General features: G+C 38.2%; 1 protein-coding gene across 1 annotated transcript in view; it reads right to left on the bottom strand.

Moving 5' to 3' along the window:
* The window catches only part of LOC123245883 (immunoglobulin lambda-1 light chain-like), a 1,010,762-nt gene that overhangs the window by 186,885 nt on the left and 797,459 nt on the right, over window positions 1-26,418 (bottom strand). The window contains 1 exon segment of the mRNA XM_044674873.1: window positions 14,556-14,566. Coding sequence (XP_044530808.1) covers window positions 14,556-14,566 — 11 coding nt within the window.

Raw genomic sequence — 26,418 nt, forward strand, 5'->3', positions numbered from 1 at the left:
TTAAACTTGTGTATGTCCACCCGCCTCATATGTGTTTCTTGTAGACAACATATGGTGGGATTTTGGTTTCTAATCCACTCTGCTATTTGCTTCCGTTTTATGAGCGATTTCATCCCATTCACATTCAGAGTTATAATCATCAGTTGTGCATTTGCTGACATTTTCAAATCCTCCCCCATTCCTGCCCCTTCTCCTTAAACTATTTCCTTTAAAACCAGTGGTTTGCTATTAAGACCCTATCCCTTATCCCCTCCCTTGATTAACTTCCCTTTCCCCCTCCCTTATTTTTCCCCCCTCTTTTTGTTTTTAAAGTCCTTATTAATTCGCTCCCCCTTCACCCCTCCCTTTTTTTGACCTCCCCACTCCCCTGCTCCCCTTGGTTTATCCCTTCTAACTTTCTCAGAAGGGTTAGATAAGAGTTTTATTTCCCAATGGATAGCATAGCTACTCTTCCCTCTCCGGGCTGATTTCACTGAGAGTAAGGTTTGATTATTACCTCTTTATGCTCTCTTCCTCTCCTTCTTATAATATTATTTGTCCCCTCTCTCTCCCATGCCCTCTTTGTGTGTAATAGAATATTCTATTTTCTTATTCACTCAAGTTTCTCTTGGTGTCCCCTGCTATTTACCACCTCTTTCCCATCCCCCACGCCATCTTAGATTATTTAGTGTTCCATCCTCACCCTGTGAATTATTCTTCTGATTACTATAATAGTGAATATTATTATAGTGAATGGAGTTCACTACAGAGAATTATACATAACATTTCTCTACATAGGAATACAGATAATTAGATCTCACTGAGGCCCTTAAAAAGGCAAATTTAAAAATTATAAGTTTTCTTTCTTTCCCTTCTGTATCTTATTTACCTTTTCATGTTTCTCTCGATTTCTGTGGTTGGATATCAAACTTTCCATTTAGCCCTGGTCTTTTCTGTGCAAATACCTGGAATTCTTCAATTTTGTTGAATGCCCATACTTTCCCCTGGAAATATATAGTCAATTTTGATGGGTAGTTGATCCGTGGTTGCAGGCCCAGCTCTCTTGCCTTTCTGAATATCGTATTCCAAGCCTTGTGATCTTTTAGCGTGGAGGCTGCCAGATCCTGTGTGATCCTGTTTGGTGCTCCTTGATATTTGAATTGTTTCTTTCTGGCTTCTTGTAGGATTTTTTCTTTTGCTTGGAAACTCTTGAATTTGGCAATTATATTTCTGGGTGTTTTCTTTTCTGGATCAAATGTCACAGGTGTTCTATGAATCCTTTCGATGTCTATATTGCCCTCTTGTTGTAGGACTTCAGGGCAATTTTGCTGAATAATTTCTTTTAGTACGGAGTCCAGGTTTCTATTAATTTCTGGTTTTTCTGGAAGACCAATTATTCTCAAATTGTCTCTTCTAGGCCGGTTTTCTTGGTCTGTCACTCTCTCATTGAGATATTTCATGTTTCCTTCTATTTTTTCACTCTTGACTTTGTTTTATTTGTTCTTGTTGTCTTGAGAGATCATTAGCTTCTACTTGCTCAATTCTAGCCTTTAGGGATTGATTTTCGGCTATAATCTTTCGGTTTTTGGCCATAATCTTCTGGTTTTCGGCCTTAATCTTCTGGTATTCCTTTTCAATCTGGTCATTTCTGGTGTTCAATTTCAAGATTCTACCTTTTAAACAGTTATTTTCTTGCCAGATCTCTTCCATTTTCCTCAAAATCTCAGTTTTGAACTCTTCCATAGCTTGTGAGGAGTTTTCCTTATTTGAGGAGGGTTCCGGATGCTTGTTTGTTCTCCTCCTCTGTTTGCTCAGTTGTCTGGATTTTCTCTATGTAAAAGTTGTTGAGTGTTAAAGGCTTCTTTTTCTTGTTGTTATTCTTTCTCTTCTGAGCTTCCTGAGACTGGGTAGCCATCATTAGCCCAGCAGCTTCTCAGGTTTATCCTCCCGCTCAGTGTCTGTCCGCGGTCTATTGGCTCCTGAGGTGTGAGTTCTGGTTTTTTCCAAGGTCAAGCCCCCTGGTGGACCCCCTTGCTTGATCCTCTGCAGGAGGTTTCTTTTCAAGTCTCAGGGCGCTGCTTCCACGGTCCTATCCCTGTCTGCACTGGTTCCCCACTCAGGTTTTCAGAGCTTTAGTTCCTGGCTGTGTCTGCTTCCACCCACGCCTCCGCCCCTGCCTGTGCTCTCAGCCTGAGCTCTGCGCCCTGCGTCCACTCTCTGCTCCCGCATTCAGATTTCGTGTGCGTTTTTTGGCTTATTGGGGTCCTAAATCTTGCTGCTCACAGGAACAGGCCCCGGAGCTGCCAATGACTCGATGGGTGCCCCAAACTTGCTCTATTTCTTTTTAGTTGGCTTCAGAGCTATAGATGTTGTGTGTGGAGGGGTTGGGGGTGGGGTGTTTGCTCAGCCCGCGATTTAATGAGAGCTGTTTCACCCCTTTATAGCATGCAAATGCCTTGATTCCACGTACCTTCCAAGCTGTGCCCTGTTGTGGGGTTCCTCCGTTCGTCTGGACTTGTTTTTATGTTCCCTTGAGGAGTTTTGTGTGTTTCAGTCAGGAGAGGTTAAGAGCTGCTTCTTACTCTGCTGCCATCTTAACCCGGAACCTTTGTGTGAGTTTTATACATATTTTGCAGATGATTATATGTGTTTTCTCCTCCAAGAGAATGGAAGCTCTCTAAATTCAGGAATTATTTCTATTTTGAATTTGTATCCTCACCATTGATCACTAGTCTGTCACAAATGACTTTCTAATGACTGATTCATGATTCATTGCATAACTGGCATAGTTCTTCTAGATAAATTCTCTTTTGTTTTGTAACTGGTCATCCTGTTAATGCACAGGAAGTTGATATCTTTGCACAATATATTCAATTTTATAATATCTTAATAGTCTGGCTTAATCAGAGAGCTTCAACCTAAATTCTCATTGGATCATAGATAGTATTGTTTTTCGCTTGTTTTTGGAATAGTAAATTGACCCAGTTTTAAACCTCTCATTCAGATGTATGAAATCTTTTGATATTTATCCCACAAATGGCATTCCTAAAACCTTTCCTGACCCTCTAGAGCCATCTTGCTTTCAGCAGGTAATCTCTTCTCCAGATCCTCCCTTTCTTTCTCCTCACCTCTTTTATGGTTTTCTATAACTTGAATCGTTCAGGTCCCAAACAGGCCCAAAATTCTGAACTGAATTGCATCAATGACATTAGAGGTGAAAATCCCAACAGAATTGTCTGCTGGTGATGTCAGAAATCCCTACAGAAACACTGACATTTTACTATAAAGTATATGCAAGACATGAATATTGTATAGGTCTTGAATTCAGGAATCCCTAATTTCAAATCTTCCTTCAGATACTTACTAGCTATGTGACTATGGGCAAATCACTTCACCTCTTTCTTAGTTTCTATACCAGTGAAATAAAGATAACAATACCTCATATAATTGTGGCGAGATTCAAATGAAATAGCATAGATAAAGCACAAAGTCAAAGCACATTATATAAATGCTAATTAAAATAAAAACAATAATTATCATCATTATCATCACCACTAAATCAATAAATATCCCTGATTGCAGGAGGAGGACCCTTGTGTTCCCACAGCAAAGTGGTAGAAGAGATTATGGTAGGGCATAGACTTTGTTTTTTTTTTTTTTTTTTTTTTTAATTTTAAACCCTTAACTTCTGTGTATTGACTTATAGGTGGAAGATTGGTAAGGGTAGGCAATGGGGGTCAAGTGACTTGCTCAGGGTCACACAGCTGGGAAGTGTCTAAGGCCGGATTTGAACCTAGGACCTCCTATCTCTAGGCCTGGTTCTCAATCCACTGAGCTACCCAGCTGCCTCCAGGGCATAGACTTTGTCTACATTCTAGGAACTTGTCATAGAGGCAGTCATTTCTCTACTTTCTTCTTCTCTCTTCTGTCTTGGCTTGAAAACAGTCTAAGGCATGGCTCAAATGTAATAACAGTGGGTGAGTCATAAGCATCTAGTCTTTTCCCAGATGTGATGATATATTGACTCCCCATGTATTGTGATCCGAGTGTATATTTACTCATCCTAACTTTGTCCCACTCCTTGATCTCCCGAGTTATTCATTTTCTGATGTCACTCCATATTCAGTATGATGTAGTTGGTGGCTGATTGCAAAAAAGGACCTGGCTTATATTCCTCCCCCTGAAACATATTTTCTTGTAATCCCACAGAAGTCACCCAAATCATTCTAGAACCATATAAGACAATAAGGTTTACTTTAGGTGCTGACCTGCAATGTAAGAGGCAGTTTCTAATTTGAGAGTTTCCTTTAGCAATCCTGTCACAGGTCCATCTAGTCCCAATCACTATCCTTATCGTTACCTTTTTATATTGTCTAAAATGACTCATAAAGTTAAAAACCTGTTGCTTTTAGCATTCTCTAGTGTGTCTGACTTTTCTTTGTCATTCTGTGGATCAAACATGAGACATGAGCTGAATATTGGACTGTTCATCAGGAGCAATGGGTATCAGTCTGTAGATGGCCCACTGGTAACCTCACTGAATCACTTAGTTTCTCTGGATTTCATGTTTGAAATAAAATATGTGGAAAATATGATCTCTGAAGACCCTTCTTGGCTTCAACACTGGTTCAGTCATGAGCAGATCTTCCTCTGAAACCAGATACATAAATTAGAGGAATGTATTGAGAGCAAAGCCAAAATCTCCTGATGACTTATTCTAGAAATATTTGTAAAGCTCCAAGATCAGGATACAAAAAGTATAATATGGTCCACCAACAATTCTACCTGAGAGACTTTACTAAGTCGGGGGGAAACCTCTGAAATTCAGCAGAGGGACTAGTTCTCCTAGTGAAATCAATAAGCATCTGAAGAGAGCATGTATCATTTGCTTTGGGTTGTCCATCAACAATCAGTAGAATGGAATTATAACACATACTTTCTCTTCATGTCATTTGGAAAGCATGACCAATGTGTTTCCATTTTTGAGCACCTCTTACCAAACTCTCCTTTTTCTCCAGAAATATCTGGGTATTCAGACTTTTTTCTCTGTGGACAGAAGTTGAGAAGTTCTAAAACCTAACTCTATCAATTCTTAGAATTGTAGTCCTAGAGAGAAAGCATTACTTACTTTTTGTCCTAGCGTTGAGATTTTAATTTAGATGGACATAGGCACTTGGCAAGAAGTACAGTTAAAGCCACATACTAAGTTCAGAAAAATTCAGTTTGGAAGTGGATCATGCCTGGCATTTGCAAAGACTGAGAGTGGGGAAGAAGGAGGAGAGATATAGTGAGACAAAGAAGAGGAACAAGAGGAAGATGAAGAAAGAGAGGGAGGGAAATAGGAGTAAAGCAAATGGAGGCAGAGAGATAAAGGGAAGGAGACAGAGATAGAGAAGGATAAAATGTTAGACATAAACAGAAGGAGAGACAGAACAGAGAGAGGGAGAAGGGAGAGGGAGGAAAGAACATCTCGATGGCAGTAGCTGTAATTCACAAAAGCTTCTAGATTATGTCCCTTATTTTGGTGTCAGGACTGCAGGGAAGACTTAATTGCTCTCTTTCCTCTTCCTTATTTTTGTAGCTGTTAGGCCTGATATTAGCTTCCTTAATCTAACATTCAAATCCCATAAAATTTCATCTCTTCCTGCACAAATCTGCTCTTCCAGGCACTCTTTTGTACTCACACCACAGTCCCAGGTGTTGTAATGATGGAGAGCGGCACAGCATCAAGACAACATCCCATCCCCCTGGAGAGGCATGTGTAGTGGTGATGGTCACTACCCTGTATTTGAACATGAAATCCACTTGTTTTAATGGCCTTTGCAGATTGATCTTAGACTGAACATCTCACCTTAAATCAGTCAACCTAAACAATGCTGTATATCCTGAGACACTCAGACTGCCTCATTTCAATCAGCACCATTGATTTCCTGCCAGACTGGAGCTCTGCTTCCTGGGATGACCTCTCCCAGGCTTTCACCTGAGTACAGAATATATCTGTGTCTCAATTTCTATTCCTCTAAATATGTGAATATATATATATATATATAAACACATATACACACAGACACATACATAGAAACATACATATATACATAATTTCTAGACACCAGAAGTATATCCTGGACAAGAATTATTTTTAGTTTTTTCAAAGAAATAAGACATCGACTAATTTTATCCTTATAGATCACAATTCTTGTTGTGTTATGAGATCGAAGGACCTTCCTATGATAACTATTTCAAATTATTTCTTGGGTATTCTTGGGTTTTATACGCTCTCTTCTTCTGACAGTGATGCTCCTGGGGATTGTAGGTGACTACAAGAATAGTGTATCAGTTATTTTCTATATCAGGGATCATGAGAAGGGAGTCCCCTGCAGAAACTTACCCTTCTGATTTGAAATCTCCCCTTCTGGGCATGGAGAGCAGTCAAAGCAGCAGGTAGGCTGCCCCTCCAAAGGCGTCTTCCTAAATCCAGGACCACAACTGTCACTACATACTGCACAAGGAACCTAAGGGAATAACAGGGGACTGAAATATGCATCTTTACCAGACAGTTGCCGAGCTTTGGGGCAGAAAAAGGAATCTTACTTGTGTAACTCTGTTTGACAGCCACCACACTGTAGTATAGATAGAATATTAGACTTTGTAGAAGTTTAGACATTTTAGAAGTTTTAGGAAGTTCTGGAACATATTAGCTGTGTGGCCCTGGACAAATCAATTTACCTTTGTCTGTCTCAGTTTATTAAAACTTAGAATGAAGTTAGTAACAATATCTCAAAAGATTGTTGTAAGGATAAAATATTTCTAAAACCACATGGAATACATTAGTTGTGTGATAAATGCCTCTTCCCTTGTCCCTTCCTTTTATATATCTTTTTTCATGCAAAATATTTTCTATATTAGTCTTTTTATGTATGAGATATCAAAAGGAAAAATATAAAAAATAAAATGACAGAAGGGACTGTAGAAACTAGGAAAGGAGTATGTCTAGTTTAGGTCATACCATTTGAATCTATACAGCAGGAAAGAGCAGGTCTTAGACCCCTACCATGACCCCTAACATACTTTGAGTCACAGATCCAGGGTGCAATGATGAAGGGAAAATATGTACATGGATGATTTTTCTGGAATAAGGATTGGTCTTAGACTCTCTATGTTGTTCTATGAGAGGAGAACTTTCAGTAAAAATTGTCAACATTGTGGCTCACATTCTGAGTGTGGAGCAGGGGCTCAGCACATTTTTCTATCCCAGTCTGAGGTCTGCCAAGTAATAAGCCTGGCAGGATTCTCTAACCCAGCAGAAGCTACAATTCTGTAATTCTGAATCAGTAAAGTTTCCCAAATAATTGACAGCATCTACTTATTGCTTACATCCAAACCAGGTCAAAAAGTAGGAGAGATCAGAGCAATGTTGGGAGGATGGGAAGGTGTGAGCAAACAGTCTTTGTCCAGAATCAGACCATTTTGAAAACGCTGAAATCTTTATATCCTCACATGAGTTATCCTGCCATCTTAGAATAACACCGAAGTCAATACTCCCAGAAAACAGCAAGATGACTATTCTAAACATTCCCTTCAGAAGTTTCTGGAGCCAATGTGAACATGAAGCAAATCCAAAGTTAATAAGTGGACCAGAAGAATGATCAAACAAGTAAAAGAATATTATAATAAAAGTCATTAGAATAATGTAGATGTTGAAAACACAACCCAGAATTAAACCATGAAGTACCTACAAGAAAAAACCTCTAAGAAAAATACAGATTTGCTTGTAAGCTCACATAGAACTCTTGAGAGGAAACAAGGGTTTTCTAAAGAGCTAAAATAGTTTTTTCAATGAAATTAAGGTAGTAGAAGAAAAATTGGAAAGGAAATGACAAATTTCAAGGAATGAATTGCAAAGTGATTAAACAGATTGAAGAAGAGGTACACAATTTTGCCCAGGACACAAACTCTGAAAATAAGCTTGGACTAAACAGAAGCCTTTGACTTTATGAGACAATAAGAAATATTAAATTCAATTAAAGACATAAAATAAAAGGAAAATTATTCTTTTGGAAAAATAAGTGCCATCTAAGACATATTGAGGAGATAAAAAATAAAGTTTGGACTATTGAAATGCCATGACCAAAGAGAAAATCCAAGCACCATTATTCTTGAAATATTTTTCTTTTTCTTTTCATTTTCTAGTGAATTACTTGTATCTTTAAAAAATCCCTTACCTTTTGCCCTGGAATTAGTACTGTGTATTACTTCCAAGGTAGAAGAGCAGTAAAGGTTAGGCACTGGGGATGCAATGGATAGAGAAGTAGGCTTGGGGTTAGGAAAATCTGCTTTAAAACTGGGCTTCAGATACTTACTAGCTATGTTGCCCTGTGGAAGTCACTTAACCACTGTTTTTCTCAGTTTCTCATATGTAAAATGCGGACACACTGGAGAAGAAAAAACAAACCACTCCATTATCCTTGCTAAGAAAACCCATTGACAAAGTACATAGGGTCACATAGAGTTGGACATGACTTAATGATAACAATAAGAAGAAATTCCACCAAGTGTGCCCGTTGCCTGTGTTATCTTGAAAAAAATCACTTCTCTTCCCTGATCATGAGTTTCCTCATGTATAAAGAATAAGACAACAGACTTAGATGGTCTGTGAGAACACTTCATTATCTTGGTCTATAATTTTATTCTAGTCATTGGTTGTCTACTATGAGTAAATATGAGCAATAAGGAGTAATCAAATAGGGAAACAATCGTTCTTGTGATTAGAAGTATCAATCTAACCTTTAAAATGTTTCTGACCTTTGAATCCCACCAGTCCCACACTATGGCATCCACACAGATTGTGAAATCTTGACCAACTTGAGCTTTAGGGACAAACTGCCCCACTTTTACCAGAGCATCAGTCTCATTTGGAAGGAACACATAGTTCATAATGGCATATTGAGCCTCAGATCTTCTTTTCTCATCCACAAACACCTGGTCACCAGCATTGTTGGTAAATTGGGTTTTCTTTAGGAAAGAGTGAAGCTGAAAGGGAAGAGGAAACCTAATTACTGGGTAGTACCTAAGGGATGGGCTCCCATTGAAGTACAATCTATGAGTTATATAAGGAACACTGGGCTTGTTTGGAGTTCTGTAGTCTTTTTTTTTTTTACATAAACTTGACACTTTAATAAAGAGTGATTGAATTAAACAGTCATAAACATTACACGAGTTAAAGATGAAATCTTGTTCTTGGCTATTGCTCATTATTCCTCCCTACTCTTGCCTTGTTATCTCAATCTAAAATCTAGATTTCAAGATTTACATCCTCAATTAAGGCATGGACTTTTCATTTTAAATTCCTTTGGTTATAGAACCTCAGAGGTGAAAGTGAAGTTAGATGTCTTCAAATTCAACCCTTATCAAAGAAGAAATTTCTTCAACATCATCTCTGACAAATGGTTATATAGTGTCTGCATAAAGTCCATCAGAGATGTATTAAGTCCCTACTACCTCAGGGAGTACCTTTTACTTCTGGATAGATTTTTTACTAATTGGACCTGTGACCTCTTTAGAATAGGGAACTTCTCCAGTGGAAATTCCCTCAAATACAGAATATTGCTGCAACTTAAGAATTTTAGAGTATTGCCTCAGGGCACTAAGAAGTTAGTGATTTGCTAAGGGTTCCATGGTCAGGATATATCAAAGGTAGGGCTTGAATGTAGGCCTCTCAGACTCCATCCACTATGTTATGTTTCTACTACATATACAATAAAATGCAATAAATAATATTAATTAACTCTTGTGTATGGAGTTATGTTAGGAAATACTTTCTCAGATCATGTTAAAATTGGTTTCTCAACAACTTCTACCCATTATTCCTAGTCCTGTCTTCTGTAGCCAAACATAATAAGCCCAGCCCTTCTCTCTTTCTTTCACATTATATTCCTTTAAATATTTCTCTTTTCCTGGCTACACATCATAGTTTGGAGTCTACTCTCTACCAAGAGGACTTGGGAAAGGAGCATACATAATGTTGTATTAGGTACATCCTTTGTACATAAAGGGTGATACAGTACAATTGAACCTAAATACAAAGCCCTGGAACCATGGTATAGAACCTTGATACAGGTGAGGTTTTAGTATTACAAAATCTTTTTTTGGTGCTTTTTAATAAATCTCCTTGGATCAGGCCAAGATGGAGCTACCTTAGACCAAACTCCCCACTAGAGTGGGTTATTTACAGTTTTTATAGTTGTTTATAGCTATACTGAGGTACCATTAAATCTTTACTATATTCCTAGATATGTTTAACCATATTATTAATCTACTGTTGCATATAAAGTGTGTCATATTATTATTATTATATAGATATTATTAAAAACCTATAGGAAGGGGCAGCTGGGTAGCTCAGTGGATTCAGCGTCGGGCCTAGAGACGGGAGGTCCTAGGTTCAAATTTGGCCTCAGACACTTCCCAGCTGTGTGACCCTGGGCAAGTCACTTGACCCCCATTGCCCATCCTTACCACTCTTCCACCAAGGAGCCAATACACAGAAGTTAAGGGTTTAAAAAATAATAAAAAAAAACCTATAGGAAAAGAAGTATCTCCAATTCATTTATAAACTGGATGAGGGTGGTTATGAGGGAGTTAGGAAAAGTTAAGCAATAGACATGTTAGCTGGCATAGTTGTCAGGGAAAGTGCTGAAGGTTCCAAGCATAGAGCAATGAGGGAGAAAGAGATTTTTCTGAGAGACATTCTGGATGAAACTGATGGAAGTTAGATGCTTACTTAGCTGCTGGAAGTGAAGAGCCCAGAAAAGTAATTGTATCCTGGAAAAACAATCTACCCTGTGAAAAAGATCAGGTTGAACAGTGAACATAGTTCTGGTTGGTGGACATATCAGACTTGTTCAGCTCCCTGACTTTACCTCTTTGTGAACTTATTTGCTGTGGTTCCTGGGAAGCTGAGATAATCACTGGAGCTGTAGAGGACCCTGCAGTGAGACATCTAATCCCCTTCTGACCTTACAAGCTGGACCTGTCAGCTTGAGCTAGAGTCAGTGTGGTGTTTGTCCATCTTCCAGGCTATTGAACTTATCCCCTAGACAAGAAGAGTTAGAGTGGTCTTTCCCTTACTACCTAACCCTTAAATTCATTATTAAACTGTTTACTTAACTTCCCTTGTCTTCCTCAACCCCAAGAAAGGACCCACAGAGAAAATAAACTTGAGTGGTGACCAGTAACTGTTTTAACTGACATTTACCAGCAAGTGTGTTTTATCCATTTCCCACATCCCTTGTGTAGGTTCCCAGTTTATCTTGTGCATCCTAACACATGTGGGTTTGTGGGTGTGGATCTAATTGTGTCTGTTACCCTTGGGTTTCACTATCAGAAGTCAGTGTTTTTTTCAGTGTGCAAAGTAAATTGACTGATTAATGGGAACACGTGCATCACTAAAAATTCATGAGGAAGAATCCTAACATATTACGATGGCTGTAGAGCTCACAATGAGAATTGATGAGAAAATTATTCACTAGCAGGAAGAGAAGTCCTGACCACTGGCTATTATTTTGTTATCAACCATTGTAGGACATTTTATATCCAAATCAGCCCCTCTTAGGCTAATGAGAAATACTGCTTCAGAAATTAAAGCTTCCACAAAATGTAATAAGGTATACTGAGAGATGATGGATTATTCCCTGATTAGAAATACACTGACAAAGTTGTTGTGAAAGCGATTCCACTCCTGGCCACTTGATGGAACCAGAAGTAATTTCCAGCTCCAAGACTCTGTGAAAGAAGCAAAAATTCTTCAAATGACAACTCACACGTGCTGGAAATTAATATTACAATCTGTGAGGAAAATCTAATAAGAGAATTAGGGATTTGGAAGGGAGTTTATTATCCATTCCGTCCAATTAATACTCAAAATATATAGCCAGTACATCATAGCTAAAAAGTGGCCACACATCTGATATTACCTGCCATGAATGAGGTTCTAAATATTCTTCATTTAACATTGGTCTTTTCTCTGATTTTCTTACATATATTTCATGGAGAGCCCAAGCCACCGCATAGACAGTATTGTAGATGGTGTAACTGAAGCCTGACATGGTCATTTCAAAAGAGCACAGAGGCAAAGTTTCCAAGGAAGCATTTGGCAAACATATTCCTTGCTTTGCATATTCTGGTTGATCAGGACACCTAAAAGCAGAGAGCCAGAATCTTCTAAGTAAAGCATCATGTGGATATTTTGAAGGAGTTATTGTCTTAAGAAAAGTCTTGAATCCAGGAATTTCACTTGTCAAGTATGAAAATGTGAGAGCCCCATGGAAAGCATGACCTTGACTATGGTGGGGTCTCATAGTAATGTCCCAGTGAGATGTGGTAATCCACACCTTCCCTGATCCAATGACAGGGAATTGTGAATGTCTCAAAATCATTAATGAATCTGCGTCACCATGGATAACAATCACTTTGACTGATGACGTTAGGATCCTGGGCATGAAGGTCTCATGTGATTCCATATGTGTTCTCTCACTGACGGGAATCTTCTCTGTGAAGGACACACAAACGCCTTTCTTTACCATTTCTCCTCTTATTTCCCAGAGGAATTTTTCACCTATTATATCATCTGAGACAACCAGTCCAATCCAGTTCCATTCAAAATATACCATTAAGTGGACAACACCTTGGTGCAGAGAAGTGTCTTTAGGGGCCATCTGATAGAGGGAAGGAAACTGGACCTTGTCACTAAGAATGGAATCAAATGGACCATAGCTGATCTGGAAGAGAAAGAAATATGGATCACTTTAACCCTTGGTGATGCTGAGAGAACTGAAGCAAAATGTGAATCATGAAATGGGCCCTTTTTGTTGACAGAAAAGATGATGTCAATTTCAATCTATGATTTAGTTTAAGTGGCAATTTAATGTCTGAAAATCTCTCTATTTATTCCTCTCTCTGAGTCCTCAAGGGAACAGTGATGTGGTCAATTGGCAGGATTCTCTATAGACAGAAGTTGTGGGAATGTGTTAATTCTGTTTGAACGATGAAAAAATTAATGAATAAGAGAAAGGAATGCAATAGGAAGAGAGGGAAGGTAGAGAAAGAATGGAATAAATTATTTCATATAAAAGAATTACACATGGAAGGCCTTTTTATATTGTAGCATAAATTCTTTTTAATTTTAAACCCTTAACTTCTGTGTATTGACTTATAGGTGGAAGAGTGGTAAGGGTAGGCAATGGGGGTCAAGTGACTTGCCCAGGGTCACACAGCTGGGAAGTGTCTGAGGCCGGATTTGAACCTAGGACCTCCTGTCTCTAGGCCTGGCTCTCAATCCACTGAGCTACACAGCTGCCCCCTGTAGCATAAAATTTTGAGGGAATGCAACAGTACCTCATTGGTATGCTCAAATGATTTGGATCAAGGAAATTAGCATGTATATACACAATTGGGCACAGAAATATTTGTTTCTTTACAGGGAAGTAGGAGGGCAATGGAATAAGAGAAATGGGAGTAATAAAAAAATCAAGACTTATGAAGGAAGTCAGTGACACTAGAAAACATTTACAGGAAATTTCTCTGAGAAAGGTTTTTTTCTCCAAATATAGAGAACTCAATCAAATTTACAAAAATAATAAGAACCATTGCCCAGTTGATAAGCTGTCAAGGGATATGAGCAGGCAATTTTCAAAAGACATAAATGTTATCTGTGTGCCTATGATAAATGCTTTATATCAGTCCTGATTAGAAATATACTGATGAAAACAACTCATGTACCACCTCATACCTATCAGATTGGAAAATATAATAGAAAAGGAAAATGACAAATAAGGGGGATGTAGAAAAAATGGGACCCTAATATACTGTAAGTGAAGTTGTAAATTGAATCAACCATTATGAAGAATTTTAAAATATGTCCAATGGGTGAATTTAACTTTTGACCCAACCATACTACTACTTTGTATATATCCCAAAGATATCAAAAAATTAAAACATTTTATGTTTAAAATATTTATAACAACACTTTGTGGTAAAGAATTGGAAGTTGGGGGGATGTCTATCAATTGGGGAATGGCTGAAAGAGCTGTGGTATATCAGTGTAATGGAATCCTTTTATACTTTAAGAAATGATTATCAGGATGACTTTAGAAAGGTATGAAAAAACTTATATGAATTGATGTAAAGTAGACTAAGCATAAGCAAAATAATATAGCACACAATGCACGATGTCATGATTAGCAAATAGGAAGAACTTAGTAGCTGTGAATAATACAATGATCCAAAGACTGACAAAAGGGTATGGTTCATTACCACTGAAGAACAGATGATGAACAATGTTATCCAGCTACAGAGAGAAGTGAAAGAATCTGAGTACAGATGGTAGCATATCTTTTAAAAAACTCTTAACTCTGAGTCCTATAATCAATACTGTATATTGGTTCCAAGTTAAAAGAGTGGTAATGGCTGAGAAATGGGGGTTAAGTGATTTGCCCAGGGTTACAAAGCTAGGAAGTATATGAACCCAAGTTTGAAAGAAATACCTGCCATTTCTAGGCCTGGCTTTTAAACCACTGATCCACATAACTGCCTCCTAGTATCTCCTTATTTTATTTCTTTTTCTTGCATGGATATTTTTTTTGGCCATAGGACTAATATGGAAATATTTTACATGACTTCACAGGTATAATTGACATCAAATTGTTTAACTTCTCAGTGGGTAGCGGAGAGATGAGATTGTAAAGGAGAATATCAAGCACAAAATGTAAAAATATGAATATTTTAAAAACATCTGATAATCCTTGCCCCATCTTTCAACCACAAGATTTTTTCTCATCAATAAAAACAATGTTCCTGGATGTCATAATAGGACTGATGTCAGATTTTGCTTATTGTGACCTTTGTTGTCTGCTATTAGAGGATCAGATTGTCATACTTTGAGGGAATCTAGCAATTCATTTTTTTCCTTTAAGCATTTTTCCATGATTGCATGATTCATGTTATTTCCCTCTGTTTTCCCTTCCCCCTTCCCAAGCAGACAAGCAATTCCACCGGGTTATATATGCATTATCACTCAATACCTATTTCCATATCATTCATTTTTTAACAGAGTGATCTTTTCAAATCCCAAACCCCACTACTTTTACACATGTAAATAAGTGATGAATCAAATGATTTCCTTCTGTGTTTCTACTCCCACAGTTCTTTCTCTTGATGTGGAGAGCATTTTTTTCTCATAAATTTCACGGGATTGTCCTGGATCATTGCATTGCGATTAGTAGCAAAGTCAATTACGTATGATTGTCCCACAATGTTTCAGTTTCTGTGCACAATGTTCTCCTGGTTCTGCTCATTTTGATCTGCATCAGTTCATTGAGGTATTTCCAGCTTGTATGGAAATCATGCACTTTACTGTTCCTTATTACACAATAGTATTATATCACCATCATATACCACAGTCATTCCCCAACCAAGGGACATCTCCTCATTTTCCAATATTTTTTGCCACCACAAAGAGCAGAGCTATAAATATTTCTGTACAAATATTTTTCATTATTATCTCTTTGGGTTACAGACCTAGAAGTGGTATTGCTGGGCCAAAGAGTATACATCCTTTTAAAGATCTTTGGACATAATTCCAAATTTCCTTCCAGAATGGTTGGGTCAATTCACAACTCCACAAACAGTGTATTAGTGTCCAAATTTTGCCACATCCCCCCCCCAACATTTATTATTTTCCTTTACTGTCATATTGACCATTCTGATGAATGTAGCAATTTCTGAAAGCAGATGCATTCCTCCTATCTTATAAGGATCAATGAAGAACTAACCTACTATGGATGTGCCATTCTGACTCTTCCCTATCTAGAACTATATGCAGTAGCATACATTCTGGCCAACGAAGATGCAAGATTAATTCTTTACATGGTTCTTCTGACTTGGGGATCTAACTTTGGTTTCTAAATCCCAATAAAGAGTTAATCTCTGTGTCCTTTGAGCTTTCAGTTTTTGTTTTCTTCACTGGTCTTCAAATGTATGACCAGAACACTGAAATTCCAAAGCTAGGGAAACCACAAAACTCCTTGAGTTAATTCTCCAAGGCCTCTAAATCCTGAACCTGTATGCATAGTGATATTAGAAATGAATAATATTGATTGAAGCTGTGAAAGCTTTAAAAATAGGAGTGAGGCACCTAGCAGATTGGCTAACATGACAGCAAGGAAAGTAATAAATGTTGGAGGGGATGTGGCAAAATTGGGACATTAATGCATTGCTGGTAGAGTTGTGAATTGATCCAACCATTCTGGATGGCAATTTGGAACTATGCCCAAAGAGCTCTAAAAGACTGTCTACCCTTTGATCAGCCATACAATTGCTTGGTTTATACCCCAAAGAGATAATAAGGAAAAAGAGTTGTACAAAAATATTTATAGCCACACTCTTTGTGGTGGCAAAATATTGGACAAGGAAAGGATGCCCATTGAATGGGGAATGACTGAACAAATGGTGGTATCTATTGGTGATGGAATACTACTGTGCTAATAAAAATAACGAACTGGAGGAATTCCATGTGAACTGGAATGACCTCCAAGAATTGATGCAGAGTGAAAGGAGCAGAACCAGGAGAACATTATATACAGAGAAGGATATACTGTGGTAAAATCGAACATAACCAACTTCTCTACTAGCAGCAATGCAAGGATCCAGGACAATCTGAGGGACTTATGAGAAAGAATGGTATCCACATCCAGAGAAAGAACTGTGGGAGCAGAAAAACAGAAGAAAATCAATGGCTTGATCACATGGGTTGATGGGGTTATGATTGGGGATGTAGACTCTAAACCATTGATGGGCAAACTTTTTAAAGAGGGGGCCCAAGGAAAGAAAATGCTCATCTGTCAGTCTGTTTCTAAGGCAACTCTTTCGAAGTTTCATTGTATTGTATCCTACTTATTGTATTCATCAGAATAGTAATAACGTCATGCTGCCAATAGAACATTTCAGGGCCCCCCCCTCTCCCCCGCATCTGGCCCGCAGGCCGTAGTTTGCCCATCACGGCTCTAAACGATCACCCTAATGCAAATATGAAAATAGGTCTTGATCAATGACATATGTAAAACCCAGAAGAATTGTACACTGGGAATAGGAGTGGGGTGGGAGGAAGGGAGAAAAGGAAAATGAACTAAGGAAACCAAGGAACCAAGCAAAAATATTCTAAATTAATTGATTAAATAAAAAAGATGGGATAAAAAATAGGAGTGAGGATAGAAAAATAAGCTTTCAGTCATTCCTCTTTTAGTAGGAGTAATTCCATACTAAAAACTGGTCTCCATTTCATTTAAACCAAGGACTCATATTTTCCTTTCTTTTGTTCCATGAAGCCATCCCTGTTTCTCTTCTGGGTTCCAGACTAAAAAAAGCAGTCAGCTGTATGCCTGACAAACAATGACAATACTCTGTATGCAACCTAGCTGAAAAGTACATTAGCCCACTTGCAAGGCCAGTATTCCTAGAAGAACATTTCTGGTCTTTAAAAAGTGAGCTGCCTTCTGAAAAGAGTTTCCTCATACAGCTGGTATAGCTGTGTCTTGTGTACAGATTAATAAAGTTAATTACCTATTTGTGAACAATGTCATAAATTTACTCCTGTACCTACATTTTCATAAAGCTACTTATGGTTCTCTTAATACAGCATTATAGATAGATTTTCCATGCGCTCATGCGCCATTCTTTTTTTGTACATACTACAATTCTCAATGAATTAAGGCTGAACATTACTGGACTAAAAGATTTAAAAAGATAAAACACCAAGAGTGAGATGTGATAGACTGACCAGTCTTTCCATTGTAAATTGAGGAATGTAAACTTTAATCCCTACCATTACTCCAGTGAATGGTGTAATTGTGAGTAGATATTTTAACCTTTCACATCTTTAGTGACTTTCTTTTTGTAATGGGCAAGTATATCTAGGTTACTCATCAGATACTTTCATGAACTGGAATCTAAATGGCTCCAATTCTATTCTTGATCTATAAATCGGGTGATGCAGCAGAAGAAGTTTATCTTCCCTGATGACTCAGGCAACTTGAAAGTGCAGTGACAAGAGGATTTAAGTGGTGTCAAGAAGACCTGAGATGAAATTCTGTCACAGGAACTTCTTAGCTGCATGATCCCGGACATGTAACTTAATTTTTCTCAGTCTCAGTATCCTCTTCTGTAAAATTAGGCTTATAATAGCCCCTGAGAGGGTTGCTATGAGGAACAATAAAAGTACTTATATAAAACACATTAAAAACTGTAAAGCACTTCATAAATCCTAGTTATTGGTTTTCCTCTTATATTGTTAATAATATAATAGTAATTTTTTATTGATAAAGGCATAGAGAAAGGCGTAGTCAGATTGAATATCATTCACCTGTGGAAACTTGTAGAGATCGAGTAGTGTGCCCATCTGGACAGAGAGAGCTGAGGTGACTCCTCCAATAACAGCCACAGACTTGTCTTGTTTCCTGCAGCTGTAGTTAGGAATAGGCTGGCCTTGCCCAGACAGCCACCTCAGGGAGCTCTCCAAGGTTCTCTCATCACTGTGGTAGGTGTTGTAGAGGTGGAATCCCAGGGAAATGTTGGGCAACAGATGGGGATCTCTGTTAATCTCCTCTACAGCAAACAGCAGAGCCAGAGCCTGCTGGTAATTTTTGTGGAGCCACCTGTAGGAGTGAGTGCCATAGAATATTAAGAAAGCCAACAAAAGGACATTTTTCAGGAGGAAGAATTCCCCAGCCATGTGAGTCAACACTAATTTCTCAACCAGTTACTCAGCTCATTTAATTTATATTAAAAATTGCCCTGTCTATGTGCCTTGTTCCTATACTCTTCCTTTCTTGTGATTAAAGAGATAGTGAGAAGTATTGCCCTTACATTTTTATGTGACTCTGTTTGCCTGAGTCATTTCCTCATTCCAACAACAGATACAGAGCATCGAGATTCTCCTAGATCCTGGAGGTCATCAGGATGTTCCTTGACCCCAGAAGAACTATTGTATAAAGGGCAAGAAATTAAATACATCAATAAAAGTAATAATACAAGGTGGTAGAGGTGATATTGGCTTGATATCTAAGAAAGCAGAGTAGAGGTTAGGTGCCATTCCCATGAAGAAATAAGAGATGGCTTTATGAAGGGCATCATGGCCCATGAAATGTGAGGATGACTTTGCCATATTAGCTTTTGCTGAAGGGGCCAGTCCAAGGGAAGAAAATGAATGATACAAACCAGTTCATATAGGTGCAAGAATAGGAGGAACTGCACATTTGGGCTCCCAGTATCTTCATTTGTTCCTTTCTTATATATCTGATTAAAGATGAGGTTCAGGCTCAGATTTCCCTACTTTCTCCCCGTTTCCCCTTCCTGTACTTGTATTGAGAAGAATAGAAAACCAAATTCATTAAAAATATTGTTGTTTAGTACCAGGTCTACAACCAAGAATCCAGTCATATAGAAGAGACACCTCAGGCATTTATGGCAATGTTTTAAAATATATCTAGTGAAATAAGATTTCTCCAGCAGCTGCCATCTTTCAGACAATCTCAGTTTTATTGGAGATACAAGCCGAGGATTACAGTGTCACAACATGTGGGTAATTCACTCCACATGATAGCATCTACAGTATTTTCAGTTCTTTATTGAGAAGCCATTTGCTAGTTTCCTGAGATTTAAAGAACTTGTGTCCATTCTTTTTTACTTAGTTCATTTTCCATTCACTTTGAATTATCTAGGATAGAAGGAGAGCCCTGACTTTCCCCAAAGAATGCTATTTTCATGACAAAATTGAAAAACTTCATAGAATTTAGATGGTATTTGATAGAACAGCATTTTTGTTAAAATTCTCACCATAGAATGGTAAAACATTCTTTTGCTTCTTAATCATACCAACATTTCTCCTTAGATGTAGAATAATAATGATAGAAAAGAGAATAAGAATAATCATATTAAAGCATTAAATAAATAACCAATGATTAAAATTATTTAATGATTTTTCCTCTTTGTCCAAAAAAACTATCCAGATCCAGGAGAATATCTGGAATGTCTTCTTATTAATTAGTTGGAAGAAAGGTAAAAAGGGAAAAAAAGTATCTAAAGCAGTTAAAAAAAGTGACCGGAGGTAAGACAAATCCAGAGAAGCATTTGACAGTAAGAAGTTACAAAAACATAGAGACTGATATACTTTGGTAAAATCAAATGTAATGGGCTCCTGTACCAGCAGCACTGCAATGACACAAGACAGCTCTGAGGGATTTATGGTAAGATGCTACCCACATTCAGAGGAAGGACTGCAGGAGAGGAAACATATAAGATAAACAATTGCTTGAATGCATGGGCTGAGGCAGACATGAATGGGAAATAGACCCTGAACAAGGACCCATGTTACAACCAGTGGAAATGTGCGTTGGCCATGGATGGGGGGAGAGCGGGGGGTGAAGGGGAAAGTAAGGGCATAAAGTATGTAAACAGGTTAAAAACAAATATTAATAAATGTCTAATAAAAAAATTAAAAAAAAAGAAGTTACAAAAGAAGAGGTCTGAATGCTCACCTGTGAAAGGATCATCCATTGTATTTCATAATCTCTTTCCCACCAGTATGACAGAATTAATTGCTATCCTATTTTTCCTCAGCTATTACAAAGGGAAATTATCCAGGAACTGGTGTATTTTAGTCTCAATCCCAATTCCATAGTGCCACCTTACTGAGGCTTATATGCATATTTATATTGCTATACACACAGAGGACTTGTTATATAAACTAGGATTTTTTTTGAAGGGAACTGAAACAGGATAAAGCACAAAACTAAGGCCTGGGCATCAACAGAAATGTCATCACATCTTGTCTATATCTCATAAAGGAAATACAGCTCCACTTCTTTTGGAATGTTACAGTTTAGAAAAATTGAACTAAATATACCTGAATTTCTCACACATGACCTGCAGAATATTCCAAACATCACTGAGGAGAGTGGGCATTGCAGAAAGGCAGTTCTAAATCTCACTGAGCCCTTACTACACAGGTATCTTGAGTATTCCTCTGACTTCTCAATAACACCAAAATACAGATCATTCAGTTTTAGCCTCTGTCCCAGAGTGCTTTAGTCAGCTCTGTTGGAATATCCTATCCAGGGCTGGTCTGCCTATATGGGGCATATAAATAGTCCTAAGAAACATCAAGGAAGATGGTAAATTCACATGCCCCCAAGAGTGAGACTATCTAATGGTATATCTTCCAATGGTAGGGGATCTGGGACAAATATAGCATCTTCACGGAAGTAGGAATTTCCAGGACTCTGTAAAATGTTATGCTCCCTGTTTATCAAATAGGGCAATGTAGAAAGGAAATATGAGAGCTTTCATTCTTGTAGATGGGGCAGATCCTTGCCTAATTTTAGTACATTCTACACCACTAAGTCTGCCCAAGGATATAAAAGGGACAGAGGGCTCAAGAACTTCAGAGTATTAACATAATCCCAGGAATCTTGCAATCCACTTCCATTCTTAAGTATCAAAATTAGGTCAGGAATGAGGAGTGAATACAATAAAAGACTGAAGTTGCTTAGGACTGAGCTTTTTGGGTATGGGTATTTGAAATCAAGCGAAGAGGAGGAAATAGAAGAAAATGTTTTTTCTCTTTAACTCTGAAGGTCAATGAAACATAAGGAAAACTGTGAAGAATGTAAAAGAATTAAGAGACAAGAAGAGAGGGGAAGCATCTATTGACTCATGCTGTATCAGCCTGCATTCTGCTTCATCTATAAAGTTCTCTGTCTATTCATCACAGGAAAAAAGGATGTCACACAGATAGGGAGGCACTTACTGATAAGGCTTACAAGCTTTGTTAGGAGGACTTTCAAACAGTTCTGCTCCTGTTACACAGTTTACTTCAACTGAGAATAAGGATAAAAAGATCCCAATTACCAGGTCCCCATCTTGGGAAACTATGGGATTGATCTTGTGGAAGCAGGGGAGGTTTCCCATCCTGTGCTCTGATCCTGTAAACTGAAGTAGCAGAGAGAGGAGAAAAGAGGAGAGCAGGTGAGAAATATTCTTCTCAACATGGAGCAACATCTCCCTGAAGATTAGCCAAGTTACAAGGCTGAGAAAACCCACTCAGAGTAGAGCAAAATTAACTGCCTTAATCATGGACTGGTGAGGAACTGTCCAGATTAGAAATGTCCTGTCTTTTATTAGATGTCCATGCTCTGATCTGGCAGCTACACCTGAAGAAAAATAATGGAACATTAGTCAGGCCCATAACCAAGTGAAGGACAATGGTGCAAGGGAAAGTGAATGTTTCATAGTTTCCTCAGCTTTTAGGTTTTGTTCTGTCTCCTGGCACCCTTGTTGGATACTGCTAGGGACCTTTCCCACTCCAGTTACCATAGGGACGTCTTGGTCCATGAAGAACTCTGGGGAGAAAACTGCCTGAGGCATCTCCACCTGAGTCTGCATCCAAGGGAAAAACAAATATAAAATGTTTTGGATTCTTCTTTTTCTTGTTCCCAGTGGAGGCTGCAATATAGAAGTGCCTTTCTAGGAAAGCAATTTCTGTGTTTTGGGTAGACAATATAGTCTGCTGAATAAATCTTATAAAAATTCCCTGATATGTGAGGAGATTAAAAAAGACATCTTACGTGATGATGATTTCCCTGATAGCTTCTAAGACTGATGGCCTTGATGTGAACTCCTTGCTTTACTTTTTTTTGTTTTTCTTCTGCATTTTTTTATTTTTATTTTAAACATTTATTAATATTTATATTTTAGAAAAGTTAACATGGTTACATGATTTATGCTCTTACTTTCCCCTTCACCCCCTCCACCCCCCCTCCCCTGGCCGATATGCATTTCCACTGGTTTTAACATGTGTCATTAATCAAGACCTATTTCCAAATTGTTGATAGTTGCATTGGTGTGGTACTTTCGATCCCCAATCATGTCCTCATCAACCCATATATTCAAGCGCTTTAATTTTCTATACTAGGTCTTGGGGCAATCTGTTCTGAAGCTGTATTATAGTATGTACAATACTCACAAATACCTATCCAAACTCTTCTTTCACTGCTTGGTCAAGATCATTGCATTACAGTATCAGAGAAAAAAAGAGGTCTTGGATGTTGCTTAGTCAACCACTAGCAGTGCTCTTTCAGGTGGGTAGATTCTGGGAGCTAACATAGCCCAAGTTAACCTGCAACTCAGGTTGGGATTAATAGTCTCTACCAAAATCTCCCACAAGTAGATGTCAGTCTTCCTTCAGGATCTCTGGAAATCTGAGGTCTCCTAGGGTCAGTTGCAACTTGTCCCAACCACTATGGAGTCCATCTCAGAGAGCAAGGCCCACTTCCTCCTTCCCCATTCCATTTGGAATTCTCCAGCCCTTCCTGTTAAGTCTCCTAACTAATAACTAAGTAATCTTCCTCACAACAATACCAAAGGAAAGACATTCTTTTTACACTAGAAGCTTATATTGTAATGGGAGAGATATAGGGAAGTGCTGACCAGGTATGTATATTTTTGTGTGGAGGATAGATAGATGATGAGTAGAGACACTAGGGAGAGGTTTTAGGCATCCATTCAGAAGTAATGGCAAAGATGATTTGATAATAATTTCAGAACTGGAAAGAAAGCTGGAAAAAACTAGCAGGCAAAGTGAAGCACACCACTCAGTGAGCCTAAACACTGTAGGTGACTAAGGCCATCTCCATTCAGGAGAGCAGATTTTCAGAGTGGGAGGTAAACTGTGCCATGGTTAAGTCTTCTGGAATTTGATTTCTGTGGAGACAAGTGAAGCAGGTGGTTATCCCTGGTCAAGTGTGTTTAAGTCAAAGTAATAGAGAAGCCTAAAACTCTACTTTACCCCCTTCAAGGAAATCCATAGGCAGATAGGTTTATTACCCATGGAAAACATGCTAGTCATCCTGATACTTGTGTACTTGAATCAGGGGCTCCAGTCTATGGCCTTTCTCCTTCATGTTTATGAGAATACTTGGTGTGATTGGCAAGGATGGAAATCTTTTTACTATCTAAAGGCAAATCAGGGAGAAGAGAAAACTGGGCAGGTGTTATAGAGAGATAGGAAGATAGACAGAATATGCATCAAGTTCTTTATATGTGGCAGGCTCTATGCTAAGGCCTGTGGATACATATATAAGCAATTGAGCTACCCCTATCTTCAAGGAGTTTACAACATAGTGGGGGAATATACCACATAAAAGGACATTGGAAAGCAGAGAACAGGATGAGCCTGTAGGAAGTGCAATTGAGACCTGCTTTCTGATCATATTAGGCAAAAATTTCTACTCTCCAATCCAATTGGAAGCGGGAGTACAGTCCAAGTTGTCCATGGTGTGGAGAAGGTCAGAGAGTGGTGCCATGGTCAAGAACTGCAATCAAGTATCAACTAAGAGTACCATTTCTTGTGAAGTTTACATCGACCTACAAGTTAACTCTACAATCCTGAAGCTGTTTCCATTTGGGAGGTTTTTGAAAAGAATACCTCTTCTTTAATGCCTCTATGTTCATGCTGCCAGTGGCCATGGCAATGATGCTGCCTGCAGTTAATACAGCCCCTTACTTCATGTGTAATCCTTAACACTGTCTCACTTTTGTTATCATTCCTTCTTAGTTCTGATTTTCTGGAAGTAAGGCTACTAGTTTTCTAGATTTAAACTTATAATCCTTTCCTCCCAGGAATGCCCAACAAAGGCCCCAACTTGTTATCAATTAGTACCTATAGCTTTTCAAAGGTCTTTGTCAGATCACTCTCAAGACCAGAAATAATTTAAGCCAAAAAGTAGACTGATCAGTGGTAAGATATCTAGAGACATCCCTCATGTAGACACTGGGGAAGAGTCAGAGAGGAGCAATGGACAAAGCATGAGAAACTATGGAGAAGATGTAGCATAGATCTCAGGAATAATTGCACACAATCAGGAGATCTAGAGAAAGGACACACATATAAGGAGAGGCTCCTTTGGGGAATTTGTTAGCCTTGGAAAAGAAACTCATCTTATACTTTAAATCCAGCTGATCTAACTCTGTCCTCTCCTTCTCTGCATAGATAATTTCTTGTGAATTGAGAGATTTAGGGGATTCATGTCTATGAACTTAGTTGATTTCAACAAATATTTTAGGTAACTTCTGTGTGGAAAGATCAAGACTGAGGTGTGAGGAGGTTCAGAAACAAAGTTTAGAAGACATGTAATCATTTTTTAGTAGATCTCTTATTTTGGTAATGGGAAAATTCAGGGGGAAAACTCAGTTATTAAACATTCTTACATTCAAGGTTGAAAAGTGTTAATCAAAGCTATAGTAAAGGGATATGATTGGCAGAATCTAGGGAAGATTTTATTATTTTTACATTAATCTTGAGATGATGGGAATGACTTCCAATGACATTGCAAAAGGAAAAGTTCTGAATAAGTCAATGGAGGGAAATGATGAGGCATGAATCATAAATAAAGGAGGACCATGTTCAGATGTGTGGGTAATGGAATTCATTGGCCAGTTTTGGCCTAATAATTAGAATATGCACAGTATCATTTGCCTTTTGACAGTCTATATGGTGCTGATTAATTTACTTCTTTTTTTGCCCATGCTTCTGAGACCAGAAAGTGAAATAGAGTCTTTCTCATAAGCTTCCTTCATGGTGATAGAAAGACTTCTTATAACTGCTGAACCAGAATTGAGTGTGCATAAAATATTTTCAAATAGATGAATTCTCTCCCTCTTTCACAGTATTCTGTGAGAAAAGACCTATTATGGACCTCTAGGTGGGAGAATAGGCATTTGCAATTGCCTGGCTCAATTGTCTCATTTCCCTATCTTATTGCCATGTGACCATGAATATCTTTTTTTGTTTTCTCTTTTAATTTCTATTCCTTTCCAATATCAGATGACTGAGGTGAGGAGAAATATTCAAAAAGGTTAGGACCTTGTGACCTCTGAAGGGTCAAAAGAATTGCTACATCTCTTAGCATCTATATCCAAGTCCAGTGAAAGACATGCCTTAGAAAGGGACGTACCTGATCCATCTCAGACATAAATTGGCCCTGGCACTGGAGGCACTGTATCCTGAAAAAAGTAAGCAACTTACCCATTGGGTATGCCACACAGAGAAGTAAATTTGGTGGTGAGAAAGTTTGGTTACAACCATTTATTTTTTACATATTGTCTTCAAGAACTGAAAGATTTTGTGGGAAGGTAAAAGAATTCCACTGTGGGGGAATGTTACTGTAATTTGTTCTTCATTGCAACTGGAGATTTCATTAGTTTTAATGGCTACCACTACAAATTGATAGCTAATATTCATCTTGAAGTCCATCAAGATTGAGAAAACCTTCTGTCTAGCTATGCCTCCATTATCACCTAATTAAAAAGTTGGTATTTTGAACATCAAATTAGTTA

The sequence above is a fragment of the Gracilinanus agilis genome, chromosome 1, assembly GCF_016433145.1.
Source record: "Gracilinanus agilis isolate LMUSP501 chromosome 1, AgileGrace, whole genome shotgun sequence".
Classification (NCBI taxonomy): Eukaryota; Metazoa; Chordata; class Mammalia; order Didelphimorphia; family Didelphidae; genus Gracilinanus; species Gracilinanus agilis.